Raw genomic sequence first — 16,826 nt, forward strand, 5'->3', positions numbered from 1 at the left:
TGTAAAGAAGAAAAAAATGTGTTAGTTTTGCTGTCACACCTCAAACTCTAAAAGTTACAGCCGCAGTGCATGATTAGTTAAGATGGCAAAGGCATTCAATTTGTTGGTGGGAGACCTCTCTCTCTCTCTCTCTCTCTCTCTCTCTCTCTCTCTCTCTCTCTCGGTATATAAAAGAATATTATGCAAAGTGTCCCCACGGTAGTTCCACCGGGAGACCGGGAGTTTGATCGCTCACTATGACATGCACTGACCACCAGGGGGTGGTGAAGAACGAAGGAAGACCCCGACTGGCAGCCGGGGAAGGGAGGCCCCAGCCAGCAGCTGGAAGGCCCGATTGGCCCTGATCGCCAGCCAGACCTAGGGACCCTATCTGTGCATGAATTTCATGCACCAGGCCTCTAGTATATGTATACTTTGATGCTATCTGGCTTCAACTTCAGGCATCTACTGGGGTTCTTAGGATGTATCCTCTGCTGATAAGAGGGAACTATTGATCCATGCTAACCTAATAATGGTTATAATAGCAGTAGAGGCCTGGTGCAGGGATTCATGCACCGGTGGGATCCCTCAGCCTGGCCTGCGCCCTCTCGCAATTTGGGACTTCTCAGGGGATGTCAGAGAGACGGTTTCAGCCCAATCCTCTCAGGCCAGGCCAAGGGACCCCACCGGTGCATGAATCCATGCACTGGGCTGGTTTCAGCCCAATCCCCGTAGGCCAGGCCGAAGGAACCCCACTGGTGCATCCTTTAAAGTAAGGAAAGTTATCAGGGATAAAGAAAGGTATTACATAATGATAAAGGGGTTAATTCTCTAAGAAGACATAACTATTCTTAATGTGTATCTGCTTAACAACAGAGCATCAAATTACGTGACACAAAAACAGGTAGTACGGTAAAGAAAAACAGGTAAGTCCACTATCATCGTTGGAGACTCAACACCCCTTTTCTCAGAAATGAACAGATCCAGCGGGCAGAAAATCAGCAAGAACACGGTTGAACTCAACTACACACACTATCAATCAAATGAATATAACTGATAACTATAGACGAACAAGAGCTGCCTACACATTCTTCTCAAGCTCACATGGAACATTTACCAAAATAGACCAAAGTCTGGACCTTAAAACACATCTTAACAAATTTAAAAGAATAGAAACTATACAATGTTTGATCTTAGTGGAATTAAAGTAGAATTCAATAAGAAAAAGGTAACTGGAAAATCCCCAAATACAAGATTAAAGAACAAACTTCAAAAGAATACCTGGGTCATAGAGGAAATCTGAAGAGAAATAAAAGTATTTTTAAAATAAACAAAATTGGAAACACAACTTACCAATAAGTGTGCGATTCAGCAAAAACAGTCCTTAGAGCAAGCATGTCAAACTCAAAGGCTAACATGGGCCAAATAAACAAGGTTTAAGTTTATGTGGGCTGCAAAAAAACAAAAGCTTCAATTTTCATAGAAATGTAGGTTTATTTTGATAGAGACATGCTGAATACAAAGGGCTGAAATAAGTGAGTAATCGTTAACATAAAATAATAGAACATTTAAATAAAAATTAATAATTTTTCTTGAACAGACACTGAATAACTGCACAAATTAATGAGCTCAACACAAATAAACCTCTTTTTCTTGTTCTCCAAAAGCGAAATATTGCCAGTTGCGCACACCAAACAAGTCAGTCCAAGACTAATGACGTGGCAATTGGCTGCTAAAATATTTGCTGCCAGTATTAGTGGAGAGAAATGGTGCGCCTGTGCATAAGGGAAATGAATGCAACATGATTATGGTAATCAGTCATCAGCGAACGTTGTAGCTCATTATTAATAATTATGTATAACAGGATATTGTAAAAATTAAGTTATGAAATTTTTATTAAAATGTTTCTTACATACCGTTATATTGGCTGGGCCACAAAAATATTCGCTGTGGGCCGCAAGTTTGCCATGCTTGCCTTAGAGGGAAATGTACACTATTGAACGCGTATATTATAAAAGAATAACCTAAAATCAGGAATTTAAGTTCCCACCTGCCGGGAGCCAGTCCATCCTTGCTGTTTCAAGGGACCTGGCATATATGGCATACTGTTCTTAATATGTTTGCTCACCTTCTTGGCACTATGTGTTTTAACCAAGGTCTCCTCTCTGAGAAAGGTTGTTTCCCCAGGTAGGGATTTTCCCCTGAAGTTAGGGAGGGAATAAAACCTCTTAACTAAGTGCCAGGCGGGTAATTAATCACTTTAACTATGAACAATCATGCTTAAGCTACATAATCCTTACTCCCTGGAATGGAGATAAGAAACGCCCTAACCTTTGAAATAGAGATTGATAGGATTGGAATCAACTGGTATAAATACAGTTGTAACAAGACAACAGCACACAGAACTAGAGAGACAGAAATTGGCACAGAACCTACACAGAACGTTCTCTAGAGACAGAAGACCTTCTCTGGAGAGAACATGGCAAAAGATCCTGGACAGAAACTGGCCTCAGAGCCTGGAGACAGAACCTGGCGAGAGAACATGGCAAAGGATCCTGGACTGAACCTGACTACAGAAATTGGCAAGAGAACCTGACTAGAACCTGGTGACTGAACCTGGCTGGAGAACCTGGACAGAACCTGGCTGGAGAACCTGGAGAACCTGGCTGGAGAACCTAGCAAGACAACATGGACACAGAACCTGGCTGGAGATCCAGAGCAGAACCTCTCTGGAGATCCAGACCAGAACTTAGCTGGAGATCCTGGCTGGAGATCCTGGCTAGGCTGCTGATCAACTGAACACTGTCTCCGTGTCATTCCTTCTTCGCCGACTCCGTCCACACCTTTGGGGACCCCTGGACCCGCTGGGGTTGGACCCCGGCACCCACCTTAAGAAACAATAAAAGATCAAACTATGCTGCTGTAAAAAAAAAGGAACTCTTGCCTTTTGCAACAGCATGGATGGAACTGGAGAGCATTATGCTAAGTGAAATAAGTCAGTCAGAGAAAGATAAATACCACATGATCTCACTCATTTGTGGATTATAGAGAACAACATAGACTGATGAAAAGGGACAGACCCAAAGACTGAGAAACAGCGATCAGGCTATCAATCCCCAGAAGGAAAGTAGGGGAGGGCGGGGGTAAGGGGAAGAGATCAACAGAAGGACTTGTATACATGTATACAAGCCAAACCAATGGACATGGACAACGGGGGGATGGGAGCATGAGTTTGTGTGTGGGGGGGAGGTTGGGGGTTAAAGGGGGGGATGAGGACACATTTGTAATACCTTAACTAATAATAAAAAAAAAACAACAACATTATGGACGTTTTGCTAAATAAATGAGCACACTTCAGTAGTGAAGAAGAAAAGAAAAAAAAAGATCAAACTAAATCCAAAGTAAACAGAAGAAAAGAAATAATAACAATCAGAGCAGAGGAGTTTCAAGATGGCAGCAGAGTAGGTGGCTCTTTCTTGCACCTCCTCGCAGAGTCCAACTGGCAATAAAACTAAATTGGGGAGCATTCACCCTGAATTACCAACTGAAGAACAGCTGAAGAGGCAACCTTTAAACAAGGAAGGGCAGGGTCACGGCAGGGGCTGGCCCCGCTCCCACAGGCGCAGGCGAAGGCTGTGGAGGGACATCCTGGCTGCAGGTTGGGGGTGGGAGGGGATGAGGGGGCGAATTCCCACCTAAGAGGAGTGACGCCTGGCCCTGGCCCCCAGGCTGGGCTCCCCAGTCCAGAGTGCCAGAGCCACATGGCATCCAGTGTTAAAGGCGGCAGGGTGCCACTTTTTAAATAAAGGGCCGGAGCACAGGCCTTTCATTGGCAGCCACTTACCCTGGGCTTGTGGAGGAAGGGGCTGAGTGGGGGGTGGGGGGGCCGGGTAGAGAGAGGGGGCCCGGTGGAGGAAGGGGCCAGTGGAGGAAGGATGGTACAAACTGGAGTTGCCTGAGGAGATTCGGGGTGGGAGGCACTGGGGAGAGACATGGGGAGCTGCTGCGGGGATACCTGTGCTGCGCCCCCCCCCTTCCCCACATTGCAGCAGCCATTTCTCCCCACTTTCCTGGCGGTGCAGGGAAGTAACTGGTGCTTTCCCCTCATGGGAGAGCTGACAGAAACTCCGGGCTTCCAGCAGACCCCACTGGCCTGCCCACGAGGGCCTCGGCCCTGCCCAGGTCAGGGAAATATCCTGGGACAGACTCAGATGTGTGGCTCTGGGGCGGGATACACACCCACCATTTCCTGAAGTCTGAATGGCACCCCCCTCATGGGAGATCCAGAGGTCCGATCCTCCCAATTCCGCCAAAAACCCATTTAGAAACAGCCTTTTCAATGACTGAGTTGGTCAGGTGGCCGGCAGGCAGAGGCAGGTGGAGGTGGATGTTTGCTGACCGCCCCCCGCCGCCGCACCCGCCCCCCCCAACACTCTTGGTGGACTTTAAGAGATTGGCAGCAATAGTCATAGTAGGGGACTTTGACACCCCACTATCATCACTGAATAGATCTTTCAGATGAAAAATCAACAAGGAAACAGTGCCCTTATACACACAGGATCAGATGGATTTAATTGATATTTATAGAACATTTCACCCCAAAGCTGCAGAATATACATTCTTCCCAAGTACACATGGAACTTTCTCAAAGACCGACCACAAATTAGGACACGAAATAAGTCTTAACAAATTCAAGATTAAAATCATATAAAGCCTCATCTAGGATCACAATGGCATGAAACTAGAAATAAACTCCAATTTAAAAAAATCTCAAACACATGGAGGCTAAATAGCATGTTATTAAACAATGAATGGGTTACCAAGGAGATAAAAAAGACATAAAAAATTACCTGGTAATTAATAAAAATGAACACACAATAACCCAAATCTATGGAACATAGCAAAAGCCGTCCTGATAGGGAAGTTCATAGCATTACGGGCCTACCTCAAGAGACAAGAAATAGCTCAAATAAACGATCTAACCCTATCACCAAAAGAATTAGAATGAGAACAAGAAAAGATTAAAAATGCAACTGCCTTTTGAACCAGCGATCCCATTTCTGGGTATATATCCTAAGAATCTCAAAACACAAATCAGAAAGAATATATGCACCCCTATGTTCATAGCAGTGTTATTTTATTTACAATAACCAAGATCTGGAAACTTGACCCTCAGTAGATGAGTGGATAAAAAAGTTACAGTACACATTTACACCACGGAATACTTTGCAGCTGTAAAAAAGAAGGAACTCTTACCTTTTTGCATGAGCAAGACTGGACCTAGAGATTATTATGCTAAGTGAAATAAGCCAGTCTGAGAAAGGCAAATACCGTATGATCTCACTAATAAGTGGAATCAAATGAACAAAATAAACTGACAAAAAAAATAGAACTAGAGGCATGAATACATGGAACAGACTGACAGATGTCAGAGGGGAGGGAGGTGGGGGACTGGATAATAGACAGTGAAGGGATTAGTTAAAAAACATATATACATAGTCCATGGACTCAGAGAATAGTGTGGTGAGGGCAAGGGAAGGCGGGGGCTGTGTGGAGGTGGGCAAAGGGGAGGAAACAGGTGGGCATCTCAAAAGTGTCAACAATAAAAGCAAACAGCCCAGATGGACAAATCAACTAGACATTACATATGGGAGGGATTCTTATTCAAACACAAACTACAAGTCAAAGATGCAGCCAGTTAGCTCTGCAGTGATCTCTTGACTTCAGAGATTTTAATCCAACACTCTAACCTTTACTGCTTACTTGGTGACATTAGAGATACACTGTGGCCTAAAGGAAATCTTTTAGGACATCAAATACCCCGAAAATGCCACTTAACACACTTGCAGCTGACCTGAGACCACTGTGTATGTCTGACGTACTTCAACAACTAATCCCCATCTTAGCACCAAGAGTGTATACACATGTTCTAACAGAGAAATGACATTCATCCTAACTTAGTATTTCCTACCCCCAAAGTGGCATAATATAATCTAAGGTCAATATATCATCCCTATCAAAAACGCAGTTGATTTATTGCAAAATTGACAAGCTGATTCTAAATTTATATGTAAATATAAGAGACTCAAAATTCCCAACACGATCTTGAAAACATAAAGTTATAGTAGTTAAGATCATTATGATCCTGGCATAAAGACAGACATACAGATTAGTACCAGAGAACTGAAAGTTCAGAAATCAACACTTATATTATGATCAACTGATTTTTGACAAGGGTGCCAAGAAAATTCCATAGAGAAATACCAGCAGGGTGTAGCTCAGTGGTTGAACGTCGACCCAGGAACCAAGAGGTCACTGGTTCGATTCCAGGTTGCGGACTCGATCCCCAGTGGGGGTGTGTGCAGGAGGCATCCAATCAATGATTCTCTCTCATCATTGATGTTTCTATCTCTCTCTCCCTCTCCCTTCCTCTCTGAAATCAATAAAAATATATTTAAAAAAGAAAGAAATAATAGTCATTTTAGCAAATGGTGCTAGGCCAACTGGATATACACATGTAGAAGAAGGAAGTTGAGACCCTGCCTCACACCACACACAAATATTAACTCAAATGGATCATAGACCTAAATGTAAGAGTAAAAACTATAAAACTCTTAAGAAGAAAACATCTGCGTAAACCTTTATACCTTGGATTGGGTAATGGTTTCTTAGGTATGACATCAAAGGCACAAATGACAAAAAAAAAGGAAATAAAGAAAAACAGATATAAATTAGGCATCATCAAAATTATAAACTATTTTTGTTTCAAAGGATACTATAAAAAATTGTAACCAACAAACAAATGAATCCAAAGAATGGGAGAAAATATTTATATGGAACTTATATCTGGAATAAAGAACTCTTATAATTTAACATCAACAAAAAGGATAGATAACCCAATTAAGAAAAAAGGCAAAGGACTCGAACAGGCATTTCTTCGAAAAAAAGGAAAAATGGCCAAGAAGCACATGAAAAGATGCTCAACATCATCAATCCTTAAGGAAATGTAAATCAAGCCATAGTGAGATACCACGCCTCATCCACTTGGACGGCTATAATAAAACAACAATAGACAATCACAAATATTGGTGAGGATGTGGAGAAACAGGAGCTTTCATACATTCCTGGTGAGAATGTTAAGTGGTGAAGTTTCTTTGGAAAACAGGTTAATTCTTCAAATAATGAAATATAGGTCTATTATACCAGCTATTCCATTCCCAGATATATACTCAAGAGAACTGAAAACATACATCCACAGAAAAACCTGTACAAGATGTTCATAGCAGCACTACTGATAGTATTCAAAAGTAGAAACAACTTAGATGCTTATCAGTTGATAAATAGATAAGCTAAATATTATATATCCACACAAGTGAATATTATTTGGCATTAAAAAGGAATGAAATACTGATACATGGTCACAACATATATCAACCTTGAAAATATTATGCCAAGTTACAGAAGCCAGTATGGTTCCATTTATATCAAATGTCCAAAACAAGCAAATCCTTAGAGACAGAAAATAGATTAGTGATTGTCACAGACGGGGGGGGCGGGGAAAGGAGGGGTTAGCAGTCAGTTGGTATGGGTTTTCTTTCTGAGGTCACAAAAATGTTTTAATGTTAGATTATGGTTATGATTGCACAACTCTGTAAATATAATAAAAACTGTTGAATTATATGCTTTAAATAGGTGAATTTTATGGCATATGAATTACCTATCAATAAAGCTCTTTTAAAAGGGGGGAAGAAATAAGATATATTCCCAGTTTCTTTTCAGTTAAGTTCCAATTTCTAGATCACTCTGCGTACTTATTAAAAACCAGTAAGTATTAGGCCTATAGTCCCATGGACTCTGATACTATTTACCCTTCACATTAAGTCAGAATGTGAACAGGAAGAATGGCAAAGAATGGAAAGATCTGGATGTTAATTAGTAGGGTTACCAGTAGTAAGACAGGACTGAGAAGAAAATAGGGCCTAAGGACGCAGGGATATCATAAGGACCACCGACAGCTCTTTTGGAGAGGAAATAAGCAGAAGTTAAGAGCCGGGCAACGGAGATTAAAGGGTTTAAGACACAGGAATACAGAGCTAATGATTAAAAGGTGATTGGAATTCACTGAGAGAGCAAGAGTAAGGCAAATCTGAAAATGGGCTCTGGCATCATTTATGAGGACATATTAAAAATGTAATGTTCTGCTCTCATAACATCTTTGCATCACAACAAACAGAATCAAATCATGGAAAAACAGTAATTCCAACTTCTTTACAACATGAAGAAAAGAAATTTCAAAAATAAAGTAAGAGTAACAATAAAGAACTTCTGAAAATGTGATACTCAGTAGGTCCATCGAAATCATCCCACAGACTGGTAGGATGTGGTGGTCTGTACCTAGCAAGCTACATACAAGAGTCTACTATCCCAACACAAACAAAGGCTAGTCATTACAAAGGTCTCTATCATCACATCCACTATCTACTAGTTCACCTTCCTCATTCTACTTGAACACTGCGCCATTTTCAACATCAGGAGTCTGGGATGTCTTCAATGCTCTAGACCAGCGGTTCTCAACCTGTGGGTCGCGACCCCTTTGGGGGTTGAACGACCCTTTCACAGGGGTCGCCTAAGACCATCGGAAAACACATATATAATTACATATTATTTTTGTGATTAATCACTATGCTTTAATTATGTTCAATTGGTAACAATGAAAATACATCCTGCATATCAGATATTTACATTACGATTCATAACAGTTATGAACAAAATTAAAGTTATGAAGTAGCAACGAAAATAATTTTATGGTTGGGGGTCACCACAACATGAGGAACTGTATTAAAGGTCATGGCATGAGGAAGGTTGAGAGCCACTGTCTTTGGAGCTTAGTACCATGGACAAATACAACCTACTCAAATAAATGCACATACAAATATGCACACTGACCAGTTGCAGGCAGAAAACCCCCAAATATTTATCTCCAACTCAAAATCCTCTGAATGTGAGATTTATGTATCCAACTTTTTCATCTGACATCTGTTCTTGGATGTCTCGTAGGAATCTCACACGCAACAGCCCCAGCTGTATTTCCCAGTGCTGCCACATGAGACGGGTCCCTGCCTATTCCTGGGTCTCTGCTTCCACTGGGACCCTGCTCCATGTTTCCCATCTTCCCTAACCATTTTCCATCCAACAGTTTAAGCTGCCTTTCAAACAGGTAAGCCTTATTTTGGGTCGGTGAGCAGCCATGGCAAACACTACAGTGCCCGCCCACTGTGGCTGGCCTGCCTCTCTGGGCTCGCCTGCTGGCCGTGCACCTGGCCACATGCCTTCTCCCTCCTGCCTAGGAAGTCGTGGAGGTATTCTCTCTTCTGCGTGAAGTTCTCTTTCTACCTAACATCCACTTATATGTAAGTGCCATTTTAAATAATACTGCCTCAGAACACCTGTCCTTGAATCCTCCCAACTAAATTCTGTCCCTTTTCCACTGGTCTTTCTCATGGTGTTCTACTTTTTCTTATTAGAGCACTTATTACAACTTATAATCATAAACATGATCTGTTTTTAATTTTTTTTATGGGACTCCCTGGGTGGAGAGGATAATGTCTGGTCTTGTTAACTGCTGCAGAACCAGAACATGGTCCAGGAAAATGGGGGATACTTTTTCTTAGTGAAAAAGAGGAAGAAATATAAGACAAGAGACTAAAGGAAGGGTCAAAAGATTAAAACAGAGACTAAAACATCAAAGTACAGAAAAAGGAAAATGCGCTTCCTGAGTTCAGCTCAACGAATTTCGATTAAACTGCTACGTTAGAAGGTTCTGTCCTTCTGGCTTTCTGTCCAAATGCATGGACACTGAGCAAGTTCTGTGTCCTCACTGTAAACATTTCTGCAGTGACGTGCAAGAAAGATCACACATCTCTGAGGGATAAAAAGTTAGATTATATTTGTCTCTAAGTTAAATGTCTCAAGGACAAAGGAAGTGAATGTTTCAGAAAGGGAGACAGGAAAGCAGTGTTTAATGGCAATTCCCAAGGACCGGGAGCAAAGTAATCTGGTTTAGATCAGCAAGTTTCAACTGGTGGGCTGCAAGAGGCACACTGGTGAGCCGCAAGAATTTTTAAAGCATGCAATATGTATTTAGTCAGGGGCACTGACCTCTCTCCCCTTAGATTGTCAAATAAAACAATGACAACAGCCAGCACAACAAGAGCTGTCTGGTGTGAATGAATCAAAATCACATCTATTTTTTGTTTTTTTGTCAGACTGGCAAAAAATATGGTGTGTTGTAGAATTTTAGTAATTTAGTTTATGTGTGCCATGAGATGAAAAAGGTTGAATATTGCTGGTCTAGATTCTGCTATACCAACGAGGCAGGGACTCACTAAGACAGTCACATATTTTTTTCTTTGCTGCAGGTTCCTCCACTATAGATTACCTCCAAGATCTAAGTTTCCTTCTCTGCTAAAAGAAGTCTATGGTTTTATTAGTCACGCATTTATTTAATATTCATTCAACATGCAGTGGATCTAGATAAAGGCGTTTTGGGGCTCTAAACTGACCCCCTAGCTTAATGGTCACTGAGTGCTTCTGGATTGTTTTTTTATTACCTTTGATTTTAGTGATTTATAAAACTTAAATTATTGTTGGTTACTCTGACATAACACCTTGAGAAACCTGGTAGAAATGTTTTCTTTAATAGTGTGAGTTAAAAGAAGTCGCCCAGAACAATGGACAGAAGACTGTCACATATTATGTTTCTGAAATCTAAAATATATTTTTGCTAATGTTTCACAGCTCAGAGGACATGAGCCTTTGGATTGAATTTATCTGACCGTGTTCGGGACCAGCTGGCTTGAAATAAGTTTCCTTTAATTTCAAAGGTGGCAAACATTGGGCTGTCTGCCATCAGAAGATAAGCCCTCACTGATCTCAGACGTGATATTGCTAGAGCACTGGCAACATTTCGAGATTGACTTCTACAATCAAGGTGCAAAGTAGTTATAATAAAACTCATCCTAGTATTTCACCGGGAATCATCTGACCTGGTTGAGCAGGGAAGGGAGAATTAGTCGGGAAAAAGTATATACCATAACACAGAGTTGTTTTGGTTTTCACAGACCTAAATTTCTTCTGACATGGTAATTTCTGATATTTTGTAAAAAACATATAGTGATGAAAGTTGTCTTTCAGTTCACTGATAGATAGATCCTTAGGGTACAGCAGGTTATGACAAGAGAGCAGACTTAGAGCTATTCTCGGTGGTAAGGGATCACGCTGAAATGTCCCTCCGTGTCTGCTGTACTCATGCCTCCAGACAAGCTTAACACAAATGTGCTACACAGGGTGTCACACAAATTTATCCATGATCAAGAAGTTATGGGTAGAAATTGCAAGCAGAAAAGAAACGGATCTTCCAAGGTATATACCTAAGACTTCTAATAATGTTTTCTCTTATATACATGGCACATGTGTATGCATAAAAAAAAGTCTACATTAGAAAACATTGTTAAATAATTCTCAAAGGAAGATAATTTAATGTTTTTCTTTTATATACACTAGAGGCCTGATGCATGAAATTTGTGCAGGGGATGGGGGGGGGGGCGGGTTGCTCAGCCTGGCCTGCACCCTCTCGCAATCTGGGAATTCTCGTTGGATGTCCTACTGCCGGTTTAGGCCCGATCCTGCAGGGATGGGGCCTAAACCGGCAGTCGGACATCCCTTTCGCAATCTGGGATTGCTGGCTCCTAACCGCTCACCTGCCTGCCTGCCTCATAGCCCCTAACCACTCTGCTTGCCTGCCTGATGCCAAATGCTCCTCTGCCTGCCTGATGCCCCTAACCACTCTGCCTGCCTGCCTGATTGCCCCTAAGTGCCTCTGCCTGCCTGCCAGATGCCCCTAAATGCTCCCCTGCCTGCCCCATCGCCCCTAACCACCTCTGCCTGCCTGCCTGATCACCACTAACTGCTTCCCTGCCTGATTGCCTCTAACCACTCTGCCTGCCTGCCTGATTGCCCCTAACCACTTTGCCTCCCTAATTGCCTCTAACTGTCTCTGCCTGCCTGCCTGATCGCCCCTAACCACCTCTGCCTGCCTGCCTGATCACTCCTAACCACTCTGCCTGCCTGCCTGATTGCACCTTACCACTCTGCCTGCCTGATTGCCCCTAACCACTCTGCCTGCCTGCCTGATCACCCCTAACCACTCTGCCTGCCTGCCTCATGCCCCTAACTGCTTCCCTGCCTGCCTCATTGCCCCTAACCACCTCTGCCTGCCTGATCACCCCTAACCACCTCTGCCTGCCTGCCTGATCGCTTCTAACTGCCTCTGCCTGCCTGATCACCCCTAACCACTCTGCCTGCCTGCCTGATTGCCCCTTACCACTCTGCCTGCCTGATGCCCCTAATTGCTCCCTGGCCTGCCTGATTGCCCCTAACCACTCTGCCTGCCTGATCACCCCTAACCACTCTGCCTGCCTGCCTGATCGCCCCTAACCACCTCTGCCTGCCTGCCTGATCACTTCTAACTGCCTCTGCCTGCCTGCCTGATGCCCCTAACCACTCCCCTGCCTGCCTGATTGCCCCTAACTGCTCCTCTGCCTGTCTGATCGCCCCTAACTGCCTCTGCCTTGGCCCCCGCCACCACAGCTTAGTCTGGAAGGACGTCCGGGATGTTGTTTGGCTGTCCGGTCTAATTTGCATATCACGCTTTTATTAGTATAAATTAGCAAAGAATTAGTAGAGGGTTAAGTATAATTTTCCTTCAATATTAAATTGATTTGGAAACTGGAGAGTCTGATCATTATAGTAGCAAATGAAGCCAGAAAATATTAGCTATCAGTTATACAATAGGACTGTTTGTACTCAAAAAATATCTCAGATGCCTTGTCCTCAAACCCATGGTCAAATGCTATGGCCTTCTGTCCAAAAGCTCATTTTCCCCGCACAGTCCAATTCTCCCATGGCTGGGCACTTGCACTCCTGCTGCCCCAGGGTGACTTGATTTCTGAGTCAGCCTCGATCTAAGCACAGCTTGGTTCTAACTCGATTTTCTCCCTTTTTGGCATCAACATTCTCTACAACCCTGTCATTTTGGGAGTCTATAGTTCATTATTTTTTTCTTTTTGTCCACCAATATAATTGTCAGTAAATAGGAACCTCTCTGAGGCTCAGTTTCCTCAGCTGTAAAATGGGACTCTAGCCTCAGCATTATACAACTGCATGTGCACTACAAGAAACATAGCATGCAAAAAGCATTTCATTGCATCTAAATAACTGTCTTCTTGTTTTTTAAGGTTTATGCCTGTCCTTCTTTCAGTCTTCCACAAGCACAGTCACATCCCATGTCCCAGTGTGTGTTCTAAGGTACAAATCCAAAAAAATCCATGTTCTGGACCACTGACAGCAATTCGTCACACTCTAGCTTCCAACTTGCTCAACACGTAAAACAAGTGCTACCGAAGGAGCTGCAGGGACACAACCTCCGAGGGGCACACTGTTTGTGGTTACTCACAAGGAAGCAACCTCACTGCCAGTTCTATCTTGTCTTCTCATCATTGTGACTCAGTCCCTGCTGTCCCCATCTCCTCAAAGTGTGTGGTTTGGTGCTGGTCTGGGAAAGCTTTACCGAGGTCCTAACTGCCTAGCTTGCTCAGTATTACCTTCTCTGAAACCTAACCCTGGGTATGTGCCATAAAAAGCAAAGCAAAACGAAACCTGCATCTAATCTTAACTATCTCAGATAATTCTGTTTGGATTTACCACAGAATTAAGTCAAAGAGTACAAGACTGGTCTATAGTACAAGTCATAGTAAAAACCTTAAAACTGATAGAATGTTTATGTATTTCACACAAATAAAAATTTTTTTCTATAATCCAAAAGAAATATTCTCTAACGCCACACCTAAAGGAGACATTTTGAAATTCATAGTACTTTCAAATCAAGGGCCATACACTTGAAGAGAATTCATAATTAATACAGAAGTGTTCCTTGTTGCTCCTTTTGAATAGCATCAGAAGGCACCATTAAAATAGAATGATTATTATTTCTATAATATGTTTTCTTATTAAGAGTAGATAGAAAAAATGATGATGAACTGGCATCTATACTTCTAAGTTCTCTTCTGTTGTAAATCCATATTACTGCTCCAAGGGCAGCTTACCATAGGAAGAAAGACAACCTCAAAGGTTATGCCAAGGATCCGACATAAAGAAATAAACTCTTCAGTCAACAATGTGTCTATAGCAATTTGAAAAAATGTAAAGCCAGGAAGAGCCTACATCTGAGAAGAAGACATCCTTCTCTCTGTTCATATGAGCAAAAGTGATTCTGAATCACAGTTGTCCTTGTTTATGTATGTATCCATCTAGCAGCACTGTCCAACCAGGTGGCCACTAAACACATGGAACTACTTAAAATAAGTTAATTAAAATTAAGTAAAATTTAAAATTGAGTTCCCCAGTCCCACTAGCCAAATGCTCAATAACCGCATGCAGTCAGTGGCTACCTCACTGGGTTGCACAGATACACCACGCTTACATCATTGCAGAAAACTCTGGTAAGTAGCGCTATGTGGATTAAAACAGTGTCTCTGAAAGGCTAGATTACAGATCTATGAACTGTCATTCACTCAGGTTTTTAAGAGATGTAAAATTTGACAGATAATACAGTGAGTGGTCTGCCCTGACCAGTTTGGCTCAGTGGATAGAGTGTCAGCCTGCGGACTGAAGGGTCCCAGGTTCGATTCCGGTCAAGGGCATGTACCTTGGTTGTGGGCATATCCCCGGGGGGAGGGGGGGATTGCAGGAGGCAGCTGATGGATGTTTCTCTCTCATCGATGTTTCTAACTCTCTATCCCTCTCTCTTCCTCTCTGTAAGAAATCAATAAAATATATATTTTTTTAAAAATACAGTGCGTGGTCTTTTTAGGTAGAGTAACCACATTTTTTTACCTGGGAGCCTTCAGTCGCAGGCTGGCACTCTATCTACTCAGCCAAACTGGCTAGGGCAAGGGTAACCACATCTTGGCTTTTCTACAATTCTAGTATAGTTTGTATTTGTATTACTTGCAATAACATGACTCATTAAAGGTAAAAGTAAATGGTACAAATTAAGTTATTTTAGTAGGACTTTTTATATAAATAAATAGAATCCTTTGTCATACCCTAGTCCCAAATGTTGATGCAAGAAAACAAACCAACAAAAACAACCCATTTATATGGTGAGGGTAGCCAAAAAACTGCTCCTGAAAGACCTCTCCTTTCTCTAAGTAACTCTAGGTACCCCCATGCCTGTGTTGTCACTCACCGGAAGCTTGGGAAGCTTGGTGCGTCTGAGCTGGGCAGAGCGGCGGAGCCGCCTCCCTGCTGACACCTGCAGGGAAGAAAGTAAACTCTCTGCACCACCACTGGGACTCCAACTCCTGACCACGTGGCAGCTCCTTGGCTTTCTACTGTGTCCAGGAGCGAGTCGCTCAGGGGCGCTTGAGATGAGCAGTGCCTGTGGGTCCAGTCTGTCCTCAGGGTGGGGAGACTGCACAGAACCTGGCCAAGACACGCAAGGGAAGATTTCATTATGACTCATGAGGGCACACACTAACAAGTAATGATATTCTTAGGTAATCCCATAATGTAAATGGAGAACACTAAAGGAAAAATGCCCAAGGTTACCTAGAAGAAAGTGGCCCAGGCAGGACTGAACCAGAACACCTGGCTCCAAAGTCCATACTCCTAACCACTAGGCTATACTGCAGCTTCATTACTGCTGTTGCTGAAAACATACTTCATGAAGTTGAAGCAGTAATAATACACTTTGAGCCATATTTTAAATTAATTAGAGAGTTCTCTTTTTCACATAATTCCCTCCAAACACTCATTTTTTAAAAAGTTTATCACCTATATTTTTTAAAAAATTGATTTTAGATAGAGGAAGAGAGAAAGAGAAAGATATTAAGAAACATCAATTAGTTGCCTCCTGCATGTGCCCTCACCAGAATTGAACCTGCTACCTTTTGGTGTATGGGAGGATGCTCCAACCGAGCCAAGTCTCTGGAGACTCTGCTTGATTGCACTTATACAAAACAGGGTGAAAATCTGTCTGCTTTTCTATCTTTCTTATATTCCCTCATGCTGTCTGTCACTCCCAGCATTCCATTCAGTGCTGAATCAAGTAACATGGCGACCTGAGGCAGGTGCACTGGAGAGCCACAGAGCTTGGACGGGTCCCAGGAGTGTACTTCATGCCTACAGCAAGGGAAGACTGGTGGTTCCCTAAACTTATCTTGGCAGATGATCATGGCTCAGGGCCAATAAAATGCCAAAAACAATCTCCAGTTTATAATCTCAAGTTTATGCAGCTCTTTTAATCCTAAGTGATACAGATATTAAAATGCATTTTAATAAGAAAAGAGGGCTTAAATAAAAATCTTAGGTAATTATAAAATGAGAACAGAAAAAAATCAACACTCATATCTATATATATAAAAGGCTAATATGAAAAATGTCTCCTCAGGAGTTCGACCAAGAGACTGGGAGTTCGATCGCTCGTTATGATGTGTGCTGACCACCAGGGGGCGGTGCGGAACGAAGGAAGGCCCGGGCAGGCAGCAGGCAAAGGAAGGCCCCATCGGCCCTGATAGCTGGCCAAGCCTAGGGACACTACCTGTGCACAAATTTCGTGCATTGGGCCTCTAGTATATTAATAAATTAGAATAAATATTAAAATTACATAAAATACTATAAAATGTTACAACTAAATACTGAACTGAACTATAATTTCTTTAGGCATAGCAATAATACAAGATGTTCTAGCATATATATTAGCTGAATATTTGAAGTAAGACCAAAAG

At 42.3% G+C, this 16,826-nt stretch overlaps 1 protein-coding gene across 1 annotated transcript in view; it reads right to left on the reverse strand.

The window, feature by feature from the left end:
* Positions 1–16,826, reverse strand: part of SPIDR (scaffold protein involved in DNA repair) — a 273,150-nt gene that overhangs the window by 70,758 nt on the left and 185,566 nt on the right. Inside the window, exon 10 of the mRNA XM_081110967.1 lies at positions 15,287–15,522. Within this exon, the coding sequence (XP_080967093.1) occupies positions 15,287–15,522 (236 nt within the window). The remainder of the gene's footprint in view (positions 1–15,286; positions 15,523–16,826) is intronic.

The sequence above is a fragment of the Myotis nattereri genome, assembly GCF_964212035.1.
Source record: "Myotis nattereri genome assembly, chromosome: 17".
Taxonomy (NCBI): domain Eukaryota; kingdom Metazoa; phylum Chordata; class Mammalia; order Chiroptera; family Vespertilionidae; genus Myotis; species Myotis nattereri.